At 46.1% G+C, this 21,455-nt stretch overlaps 1 protein-coding gene and 2 long non-coding RNA genes across 42 annotated transcripts; 2 read left to right on the top strand and 1 right to left on the bottom strand.

Annotated features, from left to right (window-relative positions):
- Positions 1-1,204: 1,204 nt before the first annotated feature.
- On the top strand, positions 1,205-4,609 carry LOC103635931 (putative serine/threonine-protein kinase-like protein CCR3). The gene has a single exon (XM_008658303.4). It carries the CDS (start codon positions 1,306-1,308, stop codon positions 3,748-3,750), a length of 2,445 nt encoding a protein of 814 aa, XP_008656525.1. The 5' UTR covers positions 1,205-1,305; the 3' UTR covers positions 3,751-4,609.
- Positions 4,610-7,711: 3,102 nt separating this feature from the next.
- Positions 7,712-9,564, bottom strand: LOC103635929 (uncharacterized). Its single transcript, XR_557706.3, has 2 exons — positions 9,225-9,564; positions 7,712-8,365 (listed from the first exon to the last, which is right to left on the bottom strand). It is a non-coding gene; the product is annotated as an uncharacterized lncRNA (long non-coding RNA).
- A 5,610-nt stretch (positions 9,565-15,174) lies between these two features.
- Positions 15,175-21,255, top strand: LOC103635928 (uncharacterized). Of its 40 annotated transcripts, none has more exons than XR_004852090.1 (12): positions 15,178-15,453; positions 15,680-15,910; positions 16,399-16,613; positions 16,730-16,771; positions 16,856-17,184; positions 18,307-18,391; positions 18,478-18,580; positions 19,113-19,181; positions 19,895-19,969; positions 20,119-20,177; positions 20,344-20,516; positions 20,779-21,255. It is a non-coding gene; the product is annotated as an uncharacterized lncRNA (long non-coding RNA). The 40 variants fall into 40 exon arrangements; XR_004852087.1 differs by having other exon boundaries at positions 16,856-16,979; positions 17,132-17,184; positions 20,119-20,516; positions 20,779-20,972; XR_004852092.1 differs by having other exon boundaries at positions 20,396-20,516; positions 20,779-20,972.
- Positions 21,256-21,455: the final 200 nt, after the last annotated feature.

Raw genomic sequence — 21,455 nt, 5'->3', positions numbered from 1 at the left:
AAGAAACGAAAGGACAGGCAACGAACGTGTTGGAACCGGAATCAGGGCGAGCGTGAGAGATCCAGCTCCATCCTGCTCCTCTTTTTCCGCACCATACTCTCATTGCTGCTCCATCCTGCTGCTGCCTTCGCGGCCCCCATGATTAGCAGCCCCCAGCACCACGTCGCCGTTCAAACTCACAACCTTTTCCTTCCGGCATTGAAGAGCATGCATGATGGCAATCATCATGCTACTTTAATACGGAGTATTTTCTACCTCCCGGAGAGAAGCTACTACGAGTGTGTTGTTCATGTCATGTTGCCTTGAGAGCAGCAGTGTGGACGATGGAAACAGGGCGGGTCGAAAGCGAATTCAAGCAGCAGGTGCCAAACCAACCAACCACCCTACGTCCGCATCTGCAGTGTGAACATCTACTTCCATATATATATATACACATACCACGATGGATCTAATCGTCTAGCTACAAACGAAACGCTCCCAAGTTTCTCATGTAGTAGTTGCATTGTACGGGGTTAGCAATGCGTGTTTCTTCGTGGTTTATTACGACCGTCGGTCTTCGTTCTGCAGCTAATAAATATATATCGGAATAATACACACGCGCTAAAAGCAGCGAAGCTGCAAGCCCTATAATTAATACAACCTCTAGATTATGAATGTATAGCACCAAAACGGCTCTATATTAAACACCTACCGTACATGTCCTCATGTTGAATGGTAATTATACATTTTACATTTACATGCTATTAAGGCAATATACGATGCAATAATAATTATCGAGGTGAAGATCGCGAGCCAGACTTCGAAATGAGCCTAGCCTATGTCTTTAGCTCATTGATGCAATAATAATATTTCTGGTTAGCAGGAAACTTTCTCATTGTTGTACCTGCTGCAGATTTCTTCCTCTGCCCCTTCGCCGTATATTTATTGGGTGAAGAAGACGACAGCCGTAAAAACCACGAAGAAACACGCCCCGTACAACTACATGCCGACGAACGGGAGGAGGAAAAGCCATTGACGGACACATAGGAGCTGTTACTGTTAGGAACAGAGCAGAGCAGAGCACGGCACGGCACCAAACGAAAAAGCCCACGCGGAAGCGGAGACGGCGTCCAGGTCGTGCCCACCCCCCGACAATTCAACAGCAGCACCCGCCGGCCGCCGCGTGTTCTCTCCACCTTTTTTTCTTCCGCGCGCTTTTAGTCCATTTCGTCCGCGCGCTCCTCAGTTCCGTCTCCACGCGCCGCGCCTCGCCTCGCAGATGTCGGCGGCCGCCGCAGGGGCGCGCTCCTCCTCCACCTCCACCCAATGACCCCGCGGCCGCGCCTCCTCCTGCTCCTCCTCGCCATTGCCTTGCCCGCCGCCTCCGCCGCGTCCACGCTCGCCGTCTCGGCCTCCTCCACCTCCCCCACCGTCTGCGGCGTCGCCGAGCCCAACGGCACCGTCTACTGCGCGCCGCTCCAGGGGCCCTCCAGCTCCAACTCCGCCAGCCCCGTCGCGCCGTCCGCCATCGCCTTCGCGGAGCTCTCCGCGGGGCGAGGCTTCGTGTGCGGCCTGCAAGCGGGGGGCGCCGCGCTCTTCTGCTGGCCGTCCACGCCGGCGCCGCAGTGGGGGCAGCTCCGGCGGCTCTACAACGGGCCCGCCCCGCTCGCGGACCTCGCCGTCGGCGGCGGCCACGTCGCGGCCTACGACGCCTCCGGGAAGGTGGTCCTATGGTGGCGCGGCGGGGGCCGGTTCCCCGCGCGGGCCGACGGCGCGTTCCGCTCCCTCGTCTCCGGGGACGGCTTCTCCTGCGCCGTCCAGGCCAACGCGTCCGCCGCCGTCCGCTGCTGGGGCCCGCAGGGTAGCGCCGTGCAGGCGGGCCTCGCCAACGCGTCCGCCGCCCCGTACCTCGCCGCGGGGGGCGCCCGCGCCTGCGCCGTGCTCGCCTCCGGCGCCGCGCTCTGCTCGGGCTCGGACGCCTCCGCCGGCGCCCTGCCGCGGGACCTCTTCGGCTACGGCCTCGCCGTCGGCGACTCCCACGCGTGCGCGCTCCGCCGGCCCGACCACACCGCGGTTTGCTGGACCCTCGGGGGACCCACCACCACCCTGTACGAGCCGGCCCTGGGGATCTCCTTCGCCTTCCTCGTCGCCGGCGGCAACTTCACCTGCGGCGTCGCGTCCAGCGACTTCAGCGTGTACTGCTGGTCCGCGGGCGCCGTGGCCGCGCCGGTGCCGCTCCCGAGGATCCGCCCGGGCGTCTGCGTCAGCGACGACAGCTCATGCCGCGGGTGCGGCTTCATGTCGCAGTCGCAGAAGTTCTGCGGAGGCTCCGGCGGGATCTGCGACGCCCTCTGCGACGATTCGCCGCCGCCGCCTGCTCCCGCACCCCCTTCTCCGCCGCCGTCGTCGAGTAGACGCGTGTCCAAGGCCTGGATCGCGTTCTGCGTGGTCGGCGCGGTGGGTGGTTTCGCGGGGCTCTGCTCCATCGTCTACTGCCTCGTCTTCGGCTTCTGCAGCAACAAGCGGGTGCACAACTCGGTGCAGCCCAACATCAGTGCCGCCGCCGCCGGCACGGGTGCCGACAACAACGGCGGCGGCGGAGGTGCCGCAGCCTCCGGGAGCCCCTACGGGTCGCCGAACGGGTCGCGGGCGCGCGGCCTGTTCCGGCGGCAGCTGTCGCGCGCGATGACGCGGCAGCGCAGCGGGCCGTCGTCGTTCAAGGACCCCGCCGAGGAGTTCACCTTCGCGCAGCTGGAGGCGGCCACCAAAGGGTTCGCGCTGGAGGCGAAGATCGGGGAGGGCAGCTTCGGCACCGTGTACCGGGGCAAGCTCCCCGACGGGCGCGAGGTGGCCATCAAGCGCGGCGAGTCAGGCCCCCGCGCGCGCCGGTTCCAGGAGAAGGAGAGCGCGTTCCGGTCGGAGCTGGTGTTCCTGTCCCGGCTCCACCACAAGCACCTCGTGGGCCTGGTGGGCTACTGCGAGGAGGCGGAGGAGCGGCTGCTGGTGTACGAGTACATGAAGAACGGCGCGCTCTACGACCACCTGCACCCCAAGGCCTCGGCGGCGCCGTCGCCCGTGGCGTCGTCGTGGAAGCTGCGCATCAAGATCCTGCTGGACGCGTCCCGCGGCATCGAGTACCTGCACTCCTACGCCGTGCCGCCCATCATCCACCGCGACATCAAGTCGTCCAACATCCTGCTGGACGGCGGGTGGACGGCGCGCGTGTCGGACTTCGGGCTGTCGCTGACGGGGTCCCCGGAGCCATCGTCGGAGGAGTCGCGGTCGCAGCAGCTGGCGGTGACGACGAAGGCCGCCGGCACGGTGGGGTACATGGACCCGGAGTACTACGGGCTGCACCACCTGACGGTGAAGAGCGACGTGTACGGGTTCGGTGTGGTGATGCTGGAGTCGCTGACGGGGCGGCGCGCCATCTTCAAGGAGGCGGAGGGCGGGAGCCCCGTGAGCGTGGTGGACTACGCGGTGCCCAGCATCATGGGCGGGGAGCTCGGGAAGGTGCTGGACCCGCGCGCGCCGGAGCCCGCGGCGCACGAGGCCGAGGCGGTGGAGCTGGTGGCGTACACCGCCGTGCACTGCGTCCAGCTGGAGGGCAAGGACCGCCCCGCCATGGCCGACATCGTGGCCAACCTGGAGACGGCCTTCGCGCTCTGCGAGGGAAGCGACCGCGACCGCGGGACCGGCGCGTTCGGGAACAGCTCCTCCAGCGCCAGCCTCTCCGTCACGTCCATGGACCGGTCGGGAGCCCTGGCCTGAGCTGAGCCTGACGGACGGACGGATGGATGAGTCCATTCTTTTCCGGTTTTCGTTCATGCATCAACCGCCGCCCATGGCGAAGGGAGGGTGGTCGAATTCATTGCCGTTCATTCTTCATTCCTCGTTGCGAGGTGTGTGATTCTGTCACACGTTTTGTTCATGGTGAATGTACATTCATGATTCTTGCTCTGATGATTCCACGCGTCGTCGAGACGAAACACAAGAGAGGATTCGAATTCATTCGTGTAGACTGTGACCCCCCAATTAATGGGATAAAAAAAAGGGGAAAGAAACTTCTCCCCGGTGATGGTGGATGCACAGCACCAAGCAGGATGTGGCACCAGTTTTAACTTCTCCCCTGGAGCGTTGAATGGGAAAAGAAACAGAGATGGAAGGAGAAGAAACACGCAGGTTGTTGTTGACGAGATCAGTCGGTCAGAGGCGGCATTTCCGTCCAGTCTACCACAAGCGTCCAGTCTACCACAAGGTGAGAGCCGCCGGGTCAACAGGGACAGGGAAGGAAGCCGCCGGGTCAACAGGAGAGGAGAAGAGGGGAGCAGTGGTTGTTGTTTGGTGGTTGGCGTACTACAGTGACGGTAGCAGCGGAGCGAATGGCGAATGCGATCTCATGAAATGCCGCCGAGGTTCACGGTCATCATCCCGATCCGGCGATCCATGCTCAACAGGGCAGGGGGCAGGCAGGTGGAATTTTAAACATCCATAGTCTTAACTTTGGATTTATTACCTTAGTTCCAAAAAATGAGGCTACAAGGATACAACAGTTTCGTCCAATTTGTTTGTTGAATGTAAGCTTTAAAATCTTTGCAAAAGTACTTATAAATTTGTTTGTTGAATGTAAGCTTTAAAATCTTTGCAAAAGTACTTATAAATTTGTTTGTTGAATGTAAGCTTTAAAATCTTTACTAAAGTACTTATAAATCGTATCTCTAGAGTTGCTGATAAAATAATTAGATTTCTGCAGACAACTTTTTTACCGGGGCGGTATTTTGGAAGTCGTTCTTACTTTACATGAAACTTTGCATGAAATGCATAAGAAGGAAGATGGGATAATCTTAAATTTAGATTTTGAGAAAGCTTATCACAAAATTAAATGGCCGTTTATACAACAGGTTTTTAGGATGAAAGGTTTTTTTTTGATACTTGGTGCTCTTGGATTCAAAAAATAGTTTCAAAGGGGGAGTGTTTCAGTTAAGGTAAACGAGGATTATGGCCACTACTTCCAAACTAGAAAAAGGAGTAAGGCAAGGTGACCTCTTTTTGCCTATCCTTTTAATATAGTTGTGGCTATGCTGGCTATAATAATTAGTAGAGCTAAGGATGATGACCTCTTTAGGGGGTAATTCTGCATCTTATGAACGGGGTCTTTCGATCCTTCAATATGCAGATGATACTATTATTTTTCTGGATAATGATCTGGAAGGAGCTAAGAACCTGAAATTACTGCTTATGACTTTTGAGCAGCTCTCAGGATTAAAAATTAATTTTAATAAGAGTGAAATATTTTGCTACGATTCAACAAACGACTTGATAATAGAGTATTCAAAAAAATTTGGGTGCGACAAGGGACAACTTCCTTTTAAGTACCTTGGAATTCCTATGCATCATAGAAAGCTTAACAACGCAGACTGGATGGTAATTGAGGAAAGGTTTAAGAAAAGACTAAATGGCTGGAAAGGAAAACTTTTGTCCACTGGGAGGCGTTTGGTCCTTGTTAATTTGATCTTGATGAGTCTTACGATGTTTATGCTATCCTTTTTTGAGGTGCCTAGAGAGGTACTTGCCAGACTGGATCAAATTAGATCTCGTTTTATTTGGAACGAGGAGGGGCATAAAAGGAAATACAAACTTACAAAATGGAACATAGTCTGCTCTCCAAAAGACTTGGGAGGTTTGGGGGTCATAGATCTTGACCTCCAGAATAAGTGCTTATTGAGTAAATGGATTTTTAAGCTGATTAATGAGGATGGCCTATGGCAGACAATCCTGCGAAATAAATATATGAGAGGAAAAACCTTTACCGAAGTAGAACATATGCATGGTGATTCTCACTTTTGGGCAGGTCTAATGAAGGTTAACATATGTTCTTGGGTTTAGGGCGTGTCAAGCTTGGGGATGGGACGCAAATTAGATTTTGGAAAGATAGATGGTGTGGTAATATAGCTTTCAAATATTTATATCCTATCCTTTACGTCATTGCTAGAAAGAAGAAAGCGACTGTTTCGGATGTTTTCAGAACTACATCACTAAATGTAGCTTTTCGAAGGTCTTTGGTTGGTAATAACTTAGTGGTGTGGCTGCAACCTACAACCATGGCTATGAATACTCAACTAACTGATCAGATAGACACATTCGAGTGGTCTCTACATCCGAATGGTTGGTTCACGGTTCGGTCAATGTACCGAGCCCTTATAATGCCGCATATTGCAACTATAAGACATCTTATATGGAAACTTAGGATTCCTCTAAAGATTAAGGTTTTTATGTGGTATCTTATCAAGAACATAGTTCTTACAAAGACAACCTAGCAAAAAAGCAATGGAAAAGGAAGTTTAAATTGTGTTGCATGTATTTTGGATGAATCCATTCAACACCTTTTTTATTGCTATATTGCTAGATGTGTATGGCGGTGTGTTCAGGTCTCCTTTAATATCTTACCACCTAGAACCTTACATTATATGTTTGGAAGGTCGATGGAAGGGTAGAGGGGAACCTTAGGAACAAGATTTGGTTTGGAACTTGTGCCATTTGCTGGGCAATTTGGTTATGCAGAAATGGTGTTATTTTTAACAATGCACAAGTGACTACTCCTTTGCAGTTAGTCTTCAGGGGGAACGTACTAGATGAGGGAGTGGGCAATACTGCTAAAGGGAGGAGACGAACCACAAATAAAGTTGGGATGACGTCTGCTTGAAACGACCATGATGCAGATTTTGCTTGCAATGGATAGAACTGTTCTAACAGGATTACATTATAGTAGCTTGCGTTTTGTCGTTTTGTCTCTGCTTTGGACTCGCATATTATGTTTGTGCTGTTAGTATTATCCTTGTTTTGTTGCTGTTGTCGGGAGTATCTTTTTTAATCGTTGTTTGTTGGACAGCTTCATACATTTTACATGCAGCGGATGTAATTATATATTCCCTTTTCTAAGAAAAATTGCGTGTGTAGCAGGTGGCCGAGATTGCCCTGTAGGCCCAGCCGACGAAGGAGACGAGAGCGAGGTCGCCGTCGATCGTCTCCCACGGTCCCACCTCCGCTTCACATCTGTGGACGACGATCCATCGTTAGCGTGCCTCTCCTCGCTCGATCGCTCTGCTAGCATGGCGACTTGGCGACGGCCGACGGGCGAGAGACGACGACGCCTGAGCGATGCATCGTTTGTCCACATTGGTGTGGTGCATATGCGCACCGGAAGGAGCTAGGCGGGCGGTTGGTGAAACCAGCCCTTCATCCTGTCGCCTGAATTCCTTTGACCTCTCGCCGTCGCCGTCGCTGTTGGTGGTTTTCCTTTCGGCTACTACCCTCCTGCCGCTGCTGTGATGGTGATGCGCGCGGATGCTTATTACAATGATCTATCTGATCATGCCATCATGGCACATAACCAACCAGCTGTAGAAAGAACGGGCACGCTACGCATCATTATACCTATCACGTAAATATGGCTAAAGGCCCAACAATTCCCAAAAATATAACTCCCAAAACATGTACATCTAGATCTTCTTAAAAATAATAAATCCAGAAAAAAACAATGCTCCAACAGCTCATGTCAAAATCTGTTAACGTTACATGTCGCGCGGCCACAGTACATCACATGCAAACCTCCGTAGATCTGGTTCCTTCTGTTCTAGGTCGCGAGCTTGAACTGCTAGCTATGTTATTTGTGAGTCCACTCCAGACATACTGGTAGCGGTAGCTGCTAGCATTAGTATTCATAACATACAAGTATTCAATATTACCTGCTATATTTCTTCTTTCTATTTGCTGGCAACAACAAGTGGAAATTATATTTGCAGTTCAGCATACGAGACAACAGCACAAGCTCTGATTCATACTGTAATTTATAAACACACGCACATCTGACTCCACCTCGCACAGACATGCACACACAACAGAGAGCGAGTCTGGAAAAAAAAACATGAAAGTTCGACTCCACACCCAACATTTGCAGCCCTATATATATTTCTCTAGTTCATATGAAAGATTGAACTGATGTCCATTGTCATAATCCTCTCTTCCTCTAACATTCTTTTCATCTGTATCTCGCTTTCCTTTACCTCTATTTTTTTTTTGCCTCATTTGCAGCCCTAATATGATCAAAACCTGAAGCCTCTCTTTCTCTAGTTCATATGAAAGATTGAACCTTTTTCCTCATTTTTCTTTTCTTTCTCTGCAACAACCTCCTTCTTCTCTTTCCCATAAATGTTTTGAAGCCTCCAAATAAGAATCTTTTCCACCTCTTCGCAATGCTTTAGCTTTTTTTTTAAAAAAAAAATTCCACTTGGCCTCTTACGATCTTCAACTTCTGGTGGACTATCCTCTAACATATCTCCATATTGTCTGGCTGCTGGGAGTCACAAAACTCAAGAAATTCCTGAACCTAATGAAAGTTAGGTGGTAATTATATTTGTGTTGCTTTTGTTGGAGCCCTGTTGTCTAGTGTGTTTTCAAGTTTGATGAAGTAACAAATGCAGTTTTCTAATGTGTGATTTACTGATACATTGTAATTTAGTCAATCATTTTCAGTTTGTATACGTTCACCTAAATAGCTGCAAGTATATTTTATCATGGAGTAAAACTTTGCTGCTGTGTTTACAAAAAAACATAGTTTAATAAACATGAACTAACTGTGAAACCTCGCTCTCCTAGTTGCAAACTGCAAATCATTATCTGAAATACTATCGTACAGATGCTCCTCATTGCATAAATCATCAACTCTCATTCTTCCTTTCTCCTCATTGCAGATGCTCCATTTATTTTTTATATATTCAACATGTGTTAAGGGTGACCACAGGTATTTTGAAAATGACTAGTCAATGAATGTGGTGATCATTTGATAGTTTTTTATCCTACATACGTAATGTGTTCATATGTTTTTCTTGCCTTCCTTATTAGTACATATTATAAAAGACACTCTCTATTATAAAAAAAAACAGCAACATGATGTGTTTTTTCTTGCCTTCCTTCTCAGTACAGATTAATTAATAATGAAAACTTCAATGCAGGTTATGCAAGAACTAGGGTTGATTGGACTGTGCATCCAAATTATGCCTAGTAAACCAAACTTCAGTCTACATCTACATCAGAGATCAAGAAATAGAGTTCACACTCAAGCTTCAGTCTGATTCAAGATGCATTCTGATTTGCAATCAAGATCAAGATGCTGAAAAGAACTAGGGTTCGCACACAAGGAAGATGCAGCCAAGAACTGGAGTTTACACGGAACTCGATTCACGTACCTCTACATCTCCGTCCGCCGCGGAGTGATTTCCTGTCGTCGGCGACCTTGTTCCATCCGTTAGAGACGCGCTGTTTCTGGGATTCATGTCGCAGTGGAGGATAGCGTAGCGGCAAGCAGCAGAGGTCGCCGGCTCTCCGCCGCAACACGCGCACCAAATCGACCGATAGAGGTGCGAAGGCAGGAGGAGGGCGCGGGAAAAAGAAAAATCGTGGCGATTGGGAGCAACGGCGTCGGCGCAAATATTCGCAGCAACGAGTTGGGTTCTCATATGCGACCCGATTGGGAGCTGACAGAGAGCCATTGGAGCTTTGTTTTCCTTTATTCCCCTAAAATATAGTTTAGGCATTCAATATTAAGAATATTCTAAATCTCTAAGGCCCCGTTTATTTCGTTGGAATTGAGTTCCACTTTAATAATTATAATTTAGACAAAACTAATTAAGTTCATATATATATATATATATATATATATATATATATATATATATATATATATATATATATATATATAATTGTTGTCGTCTTTTCGGAGCGTCAAACACTCAACAAGAACCGTGGCGGTGCCCTTTGCACATGGGCGAACGGTCCGCGCGCAGGGGCCGGACGGTCCGCGGCCTGGTGCGAGGCGTGGCGGTGCTCTCTGCACAGGGGCGGACGGTCCGTGCGCAGGTACCGGACGGTCCGCGGCCTGGTGCAAGGCTAGGGCTCCTGCCTGACGGCCGGACGGTCCGCGCGTACGCAGGGGCGGCGGAAGATCGCCGGCGGCGCCTGGATCTCGCTCCCGGGAGGGACCCCGTCGGGGAGGAGAGATCCTAGGTGTTGTCTAGGCTCGGGCCGGCCGACCTAGACTCTTCTAATCGACATAGAGTCGAAGAGAAGCGGAGAATTTGGGGATTGAGATACTAAACTAGAACTAGACTAGAACTACTCCTAATTGTACTAAAAATAAATGTGAATAGAAGTTGTATTGATTCGATTGATTATTACAAATCGGTCGTATACCTCTCTATTTATAGAGGAGGGGGCTGGACCCTTTACAAACTAATTTCCGAGCTTTTCCCATGATTTTAGCTAACAACCGTAACACAAAACTCGGAACCCTAATCTGCTCTGCGCACGCGCGGACCGTCCGGCCCCCAGGCACGGACTGTCCGGACCGTGGACCGTCCGGCCTCAGGGCCGGACCGTCCGCAAGGCTCAATTTGGTTCCAAACATATGCCCCCCTACCTTTTGGTGAAGTTGAGCAAACCAAAAGCAACTAACTCGATGTGATCACATCAGTTTTCTTAGGCATCTTGACACTTACTAGGATGACACGCAGTGGCCTTAGTCCCGACGGTTGATTCAACGGACTTGACCCCTTTAGCTTTAATCGAACCGTTAGTCCCAATACCGCCGAGCGCCATACTGGTCCTGACCAATTCGTCACCTTGCTTTCCTAATTTTCAAAGTGTTCTGGCGTAGCTTTGTAGTCGACCAGATCTTCTCCTTGCAGGTCGTCTTCCTCCATGGGTGTTGGTACGTCGTTGCAGGTGTCATGGTGTATTGCGGATGAGTAGGCCTCAGGGGTCGGACGGTCCGCGTCCTGTACGGTTGGTCCGGTCTTTATAGCCGGACTGTCTGCTATACCTGCAAAGAGCTGCCCAGTTGTTGTTTTATTTTCCGTCTTTATGGCCGTTTGATTTTCCTCAACAGCCTTTGGTCTCCATCTCTTTTGTGGTGGCGGATACTGCGGATGTGTGTCATTTAATATTTTTTCCGCCTCCTTCTCCTGATTCTCCTTTGCTCTAAGGCGCTGTAATTTTCGCTTTTGTGATCGTGTCAATCTCGATGGGCACCATCGGGGCATGGAGTATTTTGGATCGGCTATTTTATTGACAGTCGTACTTTCTTTTTTGTTTGTGTTGGTCGATTCACCAAAAATCATCGGTCCTTCGTTATTTTGTTGTACGACGACATCTGTCGTTCCTATTTTAATGATGTCTCCCTTTTTCGTACTGTTGGGGGTTGTAGCTGTATGTCCCCCTGCCGGATTAGTCAGCCTTTGGGGCCGAGTTGTTCGGCAATCTTGTTGGGCTTGTGCTCGTGGACCAGATTGAGGGGCTCTCAATCGGTCTTGTACTGGAGGTGTCAACCTATTGAATACAGATGTTTGGGGTGCCCCCAAGCGGGGTACTGTGGCATCCCAAATGGGTATGGTGGCATGCCTCACATTTGATTTGGGACATATGGTGGAGGTATGTATGTGTATGTATATGGCATAGGTGGATATGGTGGTGGAGGTGTCCATGCAGGCACGTTAGGTCTTAATTGAACATTATGACCTCCCGTCCTTTCCGATTGGTGTGGTGGTCTAATCGGCCTAACCTGCCGTCACACCTGGGTGAGTAAGCGAGGTCCCTTTGGTGGCCGGTTGCTGGGACCAGCCTTCTTTTTCACATATTTAGACAATAATTGATCAAAGGTTTGGCTAGATTTTACCAACCGACCAGTTGCCTTGAACGTGTTAGTTTTCCATGTACCTATTTCTGGTCGTCGTGGTTTGAAGGTACGTGGTCGCCGTGGCTCTTCGGCGTTGCCGGACCGTCCGCTGGAACGCTCCGGACCGTCCGGTGATGCTACGGACCGTCCGCGCCTGGATACCGGACCGTCCGCGATGCGTAGTATGGGTTCTCGCGCATATCCCCTTGTCTGTGCTTGCCCCCCAGTGCCGGAGTTTGTGATGGTTACTTTCAGTGTCTCTCCTCCATCAGGAGTCTTCTCGGCCACCACTTTCCTGCAAGAAATTTTGTTGTTTCCATCGGCCTCCCGTGAGTTGCCGATGATGACTTCTTTGTCTTTGCCCTTATCGGCTGTGCTGGGCCGAATTAGGACCCTTTTGCCCTTGAAGTCGATCATATTCATTGGAAAAGGCTTCGTGTCCTCCTGAAATTTCAATCGTCCTTCGTTAATGGCTGATTGGATTTGTCGTCGGAACATATTACAATCATTAGTGGCATGGGAAAATGAGTTGTGCCACTTGCAGTATGCGCGACGCTTTAGTTCGTCGGCAGGTGGAACGATATAATCAATTTTAATGTTACCATTTTTTAGTAATTCATCGAATATCTTATCACATTTGCCAACATTAAATGTAAACTTAATCTCCTCCTGCTGTTTCTTTTGAACAGCCGAAGATTTGGCCTGCTCAGGCCAAACTATTTCGGCAGTGTAAATTTCCTTTGGTTCACCGTCCCAACTACTTTGATTGTGTTCTACTATATGGACCTTATGATGAACCGTTTTGATTAGTTCTTTGCTTCGGCTTTCACAAGCCGAAGCTTTCTGATGTAATTGTGCTAGCGTAAAGAACTGGATGCCTTCTAATTTCTCTTTTAAATAATAGCGCAATCCATCAAAGGCTATTCCTGCCAGTTGTTTATCTGTTAAATGAATTTGAAAGCATCGGTTTCTTGTATCCCAGAATCTCCGGATGTAATCACTAACCGATTCATCCTTTTATTGTCGTAGGGCCACTAAGTCTACTAAATCTAGCTCATAATCGCCAGAGAAGAAATGTTCATGAAATTTTTGTTTTAAATCTCCCCACAACAAAATGGAATTAGGAGGGAGCGTGGCATACCATGTGAATGCAGTCCCTGTTAAAGATAATGAAAATAAACGTACACGGAATGCTTCGGTGTCGGCCAATTCTCCTAACTGTGCTAAGAACTGGTCTATGTGCTCACGCGTGCTCTTTTCTTGGTCACCCGAAAACTTTACGAATTCGGGTATTCTGGTCCCCTGTGGGTATGGGAGCCGGTCAAACTGGCTATCATAAGGTCTCCGATATGACTGCCCCCCAGGGACTATACTAATTCCGAGCTTATCTCGGAACGCCCCAGCTATTTCCTCCCTTACTATATCTGCCACGCCCCAGCTATTTCCTCCCTTACTATATTGATGGCAGCCGGTGGGAGACCACCGGCTCTTTGATCCAATATGGGTGAGTTTGTTTGGATGTTGGTATATTGTTTTCCTCCCCATTGGTTTAGGTTTTGCGGCGCGTTAATGCATGCCCTATGAGGCTCATAGGACTGGCCATTCCCTTCTGGCCTTCTAGGGGCCGGAAAGTACTCACTCTCACGGGTTTGATAGATTATATTATGGTGCTGGTGTGTCGTATGGTGAGATGGGGAGTCTAGCTGGGACGGATACGGAGTTGGATATCCATCCTCCTTAAAAAACTCTGTGCCGGACCGTCCGGTTAAATACGCGGACCGTCCGGCTCCATGCGCGGACTGTCCGGCCATGTGGCCGGACCGTCCGACATTGTATTCGGACTGTCTGGCGCCATATGCAGATGGTCCAAATGGGTTATCTAGGGTTTGCACGGCATGTGGCGGCTTGGGTGTAGGTCTCGGTAATTCGCTTCTAAAAATGGAATCGGCCGCCGCTGGCCCGGACGGTCCGCGCCCACATACGGACGGTCCGGACACGTGCAGATCGGCAAATTTATCACCGATGTGCATGGGAGGCTATCGTTGCCCAGGGTACATGTCCATCGGCATCCCATAAAGGGGTTGTGACTGGTCGTGACAACCTGTAGCCGATGAATTATGTGTGTATTCCCTCAATTCAACCTCGTGCGAAGGAAGATTTGCCATAGTAGACTTATCAAGCACACACACTAGCCTTTTATGATCATTTTGTATATCCCACTACTAGAGATATGCTTATTTAAGACGCACATTTTAAGACGGATATTAGTGTATTTTATAGAAGCGTCTTTTATCATATGGTGATGAGTAAGGTAAGACGGTTTGTTAGAGATCCGTCTTTAATAAAGAAGTGTTTTGAGATAGTTACATCGTAAGAAATGTCTTATATTGATTTAATACAGATTGTTATTGAAAACCGCCTAAAATAAATATACCTTTTGAGTCATTAAGATTGCAAGAATTGTCTTAGATTTTGGTTAGTATATTAGACACGTCTATATATGAAACCATCTCAAATAAAGATAGTATTAGAGTCGCGTAGACTATAAGGACTGTCTTAAATGTTAGTAAGTATACTAGACACTTCTAAATATGAAACCTTCTTTGTATGATATTTCTAATAAGACATATTATGAAAAACGTAGTGAATAGTGAATTCGGCTTAGTTTGATTATATATATAATATAAAATGTAAAACTTATTTCTGCAACTCGATATAGATGGTAAAATAGACCCACATGTGACTCGATCATTAATGTGTCACACAAGAGACATAAGTCATCATTTTCCTTTAATTCCTATCATTTACCTACCAAGGGGTTTAGGAAGATATATCCATCTATGATGAATATATCAGTACTTTTACATTTACATTGTCAAACTCCAAAAACCCGACCACTTTAGAGTTTCGGACTAAACAAGGAAACCCGAGCTAGTCTGGAAACACCGTTTTCCCAAGGGATTCCAATTTTTCCAAGGGAAAATGAACTAATTTCTCTTGGGAAAATGGAAATCCCTTGGGAAAACAGGGTTCCCAAACTAGCCTTAAAATGATTTCTTTTAATCTTTTCTTATTAAAACCCACTGGGTTTGTAGCTTTCATTGCGTTTCTGCGTGCCGCGTGCTCAAGCTTGCAGATATGTGGATGTGCTCTAACTTCGGACCTGAAAAAAAATTATCAAAATTATGGGCGACTTCAGACTAAAAAAATTATTTCAGGGGATGTTTGGTTCCACCCAAATAAAATTTAGTCACTACCATATTAAATATTTGAATGATAATTACGGGTATTAAATGTAGCCTAATTATAAAACTAATTTGACAAATCTTTTATATATTTTATACTATATTAAAACACTAGTTTCAACGATCATCTTGTGCATCTTTTTTTAAATGTCATTATACTTTCTTTTAATTTAATCCATCCTACCTACTCTGATGCTAAATCTAATGAGTCGCTGACAGTAGCCCAAAATTGGGTTGGTTTCTCCTACACTTCCATGTTCGATGCGAGCGGCGAGCCAACTTCACTCTCATTCGTCTTCCACAAACCCCATAACCCTAGCACCGCCGCCACCATGTCCTCATCTCCATCTTCAGTGAACCGCCGTCCCCCGGGCCCGCTAGCGTTGGGGCTGGAGTCCTTGGGGAAGAAGATCAGCATCGGCTGGTCTCCGTCCCGGGCGGCATCCTCTCCATCTCGTGTCGCACCTACGCGACCCCACTGGGCCATGGCTTCTTTCCCCGGTATACCTCGCAACACCATCTTGCGCACCTCCTCCCTCTCCTCCGCGCCGCGCTCGCTGAGAACTCTATCCGTCTGGGTTGCTTTCCGGCTAACGTGTGTAGTGTAGCACAACCCATCGGTCGTTGTCTGCTTTCTGAAGAACGTTCGTTCCGGTTGACGCCGCTACGCTGCCTTGTCTTCTTTCCTTCCCTTATACCCTGCCGTACACACCTTTTCTGTTTGCAGTGGTGCAGGTCTTTTCGGTCCTCAGGCTTCATCCCTGTGCAAGTGCAGGGATAATTGCTTCTAATCTCCCGAGGCTGCATAACCTAATTCAGAGGCAGAGCAAGGGGGCGTGAGGGAGATGAGGGAGATCATCAGCATCCATATCGCGTAGGCAGGCATCCAGGTAGGGAATTCTTGCTGGGAGCTCTACTGCCTCGAGCATGGTATCCAGCCTGATGGCCTCATGCCCAAGTGAGGCCCCTTTCCATTCCAATTCATGCACTTCCAGTTTATCTCATCCTTCCTTGAGAATTATGTCAAATTTTGTTCTGTACTTCCATGCGAGATGATTCCAGTTCTAGCTCAGAAAATCATTTAAGATAGGGCTGCCATCTGGGTTCTTGTAGCAGTCGTCTCAAAAAGGTTGGGGTTTTGAGATAATCCTGAGGAAGATCTTTACTTGTTGATCATAGACAACACTTTAAAAGCTAGAGAAACTTCGCTGGATGCTCTGACCTCTAAAAATCTTCTCTTAAGAGTCGATGTGATACCCCTGCGTTCAAAACCACTTGCTTAAAAAGTTAGAAAGATACATGATAGGATAAATAAAACCCTGCATATTAAAGAAGAAGCTCATGTTTTCTGAAACGAGGATAAGCATGTGACAAGCTACCGGTTTCTGTGTCCAACTCACAGATTTCACATCATCCAAATTCTCAGCCTTGGCCGTTCGCTTGCAGTGACACCTCTGTCGGGATCGCGAGGGATGCGTTCAACACGTTCTTCAGTGAAACGGGCGCAGGGAAGCACGTTCCAAGGGCCCTGTTTGTCGACTTGGAGCCCACTGTGATTGACGAGGTGAAGACCGGGGCGTACCGCCGGCTTTTCCATCCTGAGCAGCTCATCTCACACAAGGAAGATGCTGCGAACAACTTCGCCCGTGGACATTACACAGGTGTGACATGTTCCCCTCACCCTGAGCTATTTCCCGGAGAACAGAAAATGTTTTTGCAACTTAAAATGCAATATTGGTTCAAACTGTATTCTTATCAGCTTGTCACTGTTATGCAGGCTCAAAATGTTCTTGGAAACAAGGGGACTGAAATTGCAAAGGTTGTCTCGGGAAGCTGTGTTTTTCTATCATAAAACTCTTGGTATAAAGTTCTCACGTTAAAACTTTTGGTGCTTTATCCATAGGTAGCACATCGGCGAACTGATGCGGAGGCGGGCGTGGAGGCGCTCGATGCCGTCCAGCAATCAGTAGTTGTCGCTGCATCGGCGACTTCTTTCCCCCACCAGCATGGCCGCGTGAATGGTTCAGGTGAGACGTCGTTGCTTTGTTTGATTCGAGAGTGACGCTGATTCGAATTCCTACTCGTGGGAGGTCAGTTTATTCGGATTCAACCATGCATGTGATCGATCTATCAGAGAGCTGACCACCTTCTTTGCTTGTCGCTTGGAACCATCGCAAAGTTCTTTCCAAAGCCTACAGCTTCTAGGAAATCGGATACGATCACCCGAAAAAGGTAGCCTTCTTTATCACATTTTCCATGACAATAGTCTAGGTTTTATACTTTTTTATTGTGTACAACGTTACATATACACACACACATTAACACAACATAATATATATGGCCCTGTTTATTCACCCTCTAGATTATATAATTGGACTTAAATAAGCTAAGAGGTAAACAAACAGCACAACTTATTGGAGTGGATTATATAATGTAGATACCTAGTTTATTATAGTCCATAAACATGTCATTAGGTGCTTATTTTGGAATATTTGTTTCGCTTTCCCCCGCTAATAATTTATATAAACAAACATCTCTAATAGAACTGCAAGGAAACAAACAGGCCCTCTATCGTACTATTGATGATATAAATATTAATATATGTTTGCATACATATTCATAGTAGATGCACATATACATATATTAAACAATATGTTTACATATAGAATTCCCAATTATCTCTCCATTCCTCTGTTTACTTCCTGAAACAATCTACTATAGCTCTTTTTCTTATACCTGCACAAGATAATTACTTAAGAACATTTATTTCTGAATTGCTTTGGCGTCCCTAACAAACTATTTTATGTTTTTATAACATTACAGACGTGCACTTAGTAATCTGAATTGTTTCTGTACAAAGTAATAAGCAACATGAATTTGACAAACAGTAGGAAATAAAAAAATGGCAACATCAGTACTCTGATCCTCATCTTATATTTCTATTTGAGTTTTTTCCTTTGTACAGTACATTCCCCACTGTTTTCGTGCACATGTGTGATATAGATTTCTGATATTTAAACATTAGGACTTATGAGTGTCATATATCTATACTAGCGTGTTTGAGCAAATCATAATGAACTATACAAATGAAATCAACTTATTTGGCTGCAGTTTTACCATGCTGATAATAACTTATACAATGTGCATTAACCACCTATCATCTTATTTGCCAATTACTGCACAATGCTGATAAATTTCAATTACTATACTTCTAGAAAATAAACAAGGTCCAACGTTGTTTGCTTTCCATTTCCCTTCTACTCTGATATTATGTGATTTGGTTTATTCATATTACTGTCCATAGCATATTTGTTGTGCACACAGTTATAAATTCGTTTTCTCGACACTGCACAGGCAAGGGGGAAATCTTCTTATAGATCTGTTCCGTCATTGTGACAATCATTTGGGAGAGAAACAAGTAAACAACCCTTTTTTCCATGTATGATCCCATTATTTGTCTAGCAGAATTACATGAACATGATGCCTCACAATGTAGTTTTGAACTTCACTGCATTTTTCTTGCAGAAAACTCCATCTGGAAGTGCACGACAGCCACTACAGTTGACTACCGATGTAACCAAGATGATGCAAAAGCATCAGCTGGAAACGCCATAGTTGCTGCTACTGAGTACCATCCTTATATCCTTATTTCCTAATTGTTGTGGTGCATGTACAAGTTTTTTTAAAACGAATTCCGAATTGGTTATTGCTGTTAGAACTCATCTGAGTGCTACCTTCTCATATGCTCCTTTTTTCTCTCTGGCTGTTATGTTAAAGGACCAGATACAAGTCAATCTTCCCTTCAAATTACAATTTAATTATTTTATATCTGGATTCTGCAAGACACTTCAAAAAAAAATATAACAACATGTGGTCCCTATGTTATCTACTAGCATGAGCCATTGTTCCATGCAGTTTGGTACATAGTGGCGCATATTTTGTTACATTTACTTTCTATATTCTTAGTATATTTATAGCCTATATCCCCAAACTATATCATATACTTAGCACACACCCATTGTTATAATCCACGTGCGCATGGCGCGCGCACTTTACTAGTATACAACATTGTTGGCAACAGGAGCTGATCTCTTTATTACACGATGTATTGGCTTGGTTTCTAATGTCCACTTTCCCATCCCTGTTTTCCCCTCCTTCAGGACTTCTTTAGTGATCTTTTGGTACATCGCTGCTGATACAAACAGCCTACCCAGACTGCTTTTGTGAAGGTATGTGCGTACCTATATTGCTTCTTGAGGCTGACTCATGTGATTGGCGGTGTTTGGAAGATACATTAAAGTTTAATTCGACAAATGTCTTTTGCTTAGGGCTCCTAGCTTGGTGTTTCTTTTTCTGTGATACTTGTGCATGCGAAGTAGGTGAACTGCTACTTAAATGGTACATATTTAGCTTAATTACTTACTGGTGGCATTGCAGATTATATGTTTCTGTCTTAAAGATACATTAGTAGGCTGTAGTACTCACACTGCTTCTGTTCTCATCTGTTCACACACTGCATCTATTCACAGCATGATTCAGAGGCATGCATGAGGTTGTAGTAGGCGAGACCACCCAAAAGCACTCCCAACGCCTGACCACAAGAGCTAGCAGATAGCAGCCCTACTGTTGGCAATCCAATAATCACATACGAAGTTTTCCTTGAAATTTTTTGAGTCTTGAATTGACTTCTTCCTTAATTTATAGTTTCAACTCAAAACGAATACACTATTTTTTGTTGAACCACATTTTCCTCTGCTCAGTTTGGCATCATTATTGTATCATAATATTATCATAATTAATCCATTCTGGTAAACTGACTCTAGAAAATTTTCTTGAATGGATTCCTATCTTTTACAGTCTAAGCTACATTATGTGCATGGAATTTTGCAATATACCTTCTGTTTCTTGCTCACATGATTGATGTGATTTTGAATTCATTTAGCACACTGCTTTCTGAGAAGCCATTTGCAGTGCAAGGATGAAACTTGGTCAGAGTGTTTACCATATGGATTGGCAGGTATCTTTTAGCTTCTTACATATTAAAGGTTATATTGTACTTTTCCGAGCTAATCTGCCTCTATTGGCATCGACAATTTACTTCTGTAGCCCCAAATAAAGCTCTGGATTGTCCTATTCCCATGACAAGGTTGTGCTCTTCTCCTGCAGTGAAACCAAAAAAGAAGGCGCGCTACTGTTCTTCCGTTTTCATGTCAATGCAACAACAGGTACAAGTAGTCTTCTTGGGAGCTACCCAGTAGTTTAGTGAGAAATTGATAAGCTATTCTAAATTAAATGTAAATATGTATTTCTGACCATAGTATGAAGTTGAAAGGTGTTTCTGTTCCTTTCCTGTGTATAAGATAAACATTTTTTCTAACCCTTCTTCCTTAGGTCGCTTAAATTGAAATTGATGTCTACAAAGTGCTTCCCATTTCATTATTAGATTACTGATATAGCTATGCCTGGTGAGTGGAGATAAGTGGAGGTGGCACTACCAATTCCTTGATGTACCAGGAATGTTTGGATTGTTGTATTCTGACATTGTTTGGCTCAACATATTCAAGGTATGTTCCAAGGCTATCTTAGAAAAAATTCCTGCAAATATTGCATTTTGATTCATCTTGTTGCCCTTTTTGTTTTCGGTTTGGACCATACTGTGATTTCTTTGAACAATTAGTCACTCTCTTAGTCTTCTAACCACATCTCTCTCGGTCTTGCTTCTTGCCTGTTCCTAATTTTGGCCATTATATATTTATAGTGTGATGATGATTTGTTCTCTTCTTTTCCATGTATAGGACTCATGTGTTCTTTGTTCTCTCTATGCAGTTGGAGTGTCAGGTCTCCAACAATTAAACAAGATACGGAATCTGTGTAAGCAAGAGCATTCATACCTTGTTAGCTTCCTTCTCTCTCTCTCAAGATCGATCTAGAGACCAACAAGATCATGGACTTCTTCAAGTTTGACGTCGATAACGTGGTCATGGTGACCGGCGGGAGGAACACCGGGCGTGTAGGAGTGATCAAGAACTAGGAGAAGCACAAAGGCAGCTTCGAGGTCATCGACGTGCTGCTTGGAGCTTTTTGCATGCTATGTCTAGTTTTCTCCTATTTGTTGTACAGGAAAACATAGAATGGAATTCAAATTTGGTGGTCGCAAAAGTGTGGAGACTTGAATTCATATAAAGTTAGGCTTAACATTAGTGCAAACAGTTGTATTTTAGTTTAGATTTAGAGTACACTTATGTATGCCTTGTTTGACAATGCTTATTTATGATATATTGAATGGTACTTATTTATATTATATTAATTATAATGTTGTTCAATATATGTGTATGTATAATCCTCTTTCAAATTATTATAACGTGATGTCTGAAAAAATGATTATAAATTGAAGAATGTATTGTCGTGTAAGTCATTTCGTTTAAATCTTAATAAGACGGTCACCAAAATGTCTAATATTAGTCTCCTAAATAAGACGGTTTCTAAAACGTCCATTATTAGTC

The sequence above is a fragment of the Zea mays genome, chromosome 8 (assembly GCF_902167145.1).
Source record: "Zea mays cultivar B73 chromosome 8, Zm-B73-REFERENCE-NAM-5.0, whole genome shotgun sequence".
Classification (NCBI taxonomy): Eukaryota; Viridiplantae; Streptophyta; class Magnoliopsida; order Poales; family Poaceae; genus Zea; species Zea mays.
Note: the sequence above shows the minus strand (reverse complement) of the source record. Positions and strands in the feature narration are given on the sequence as shown.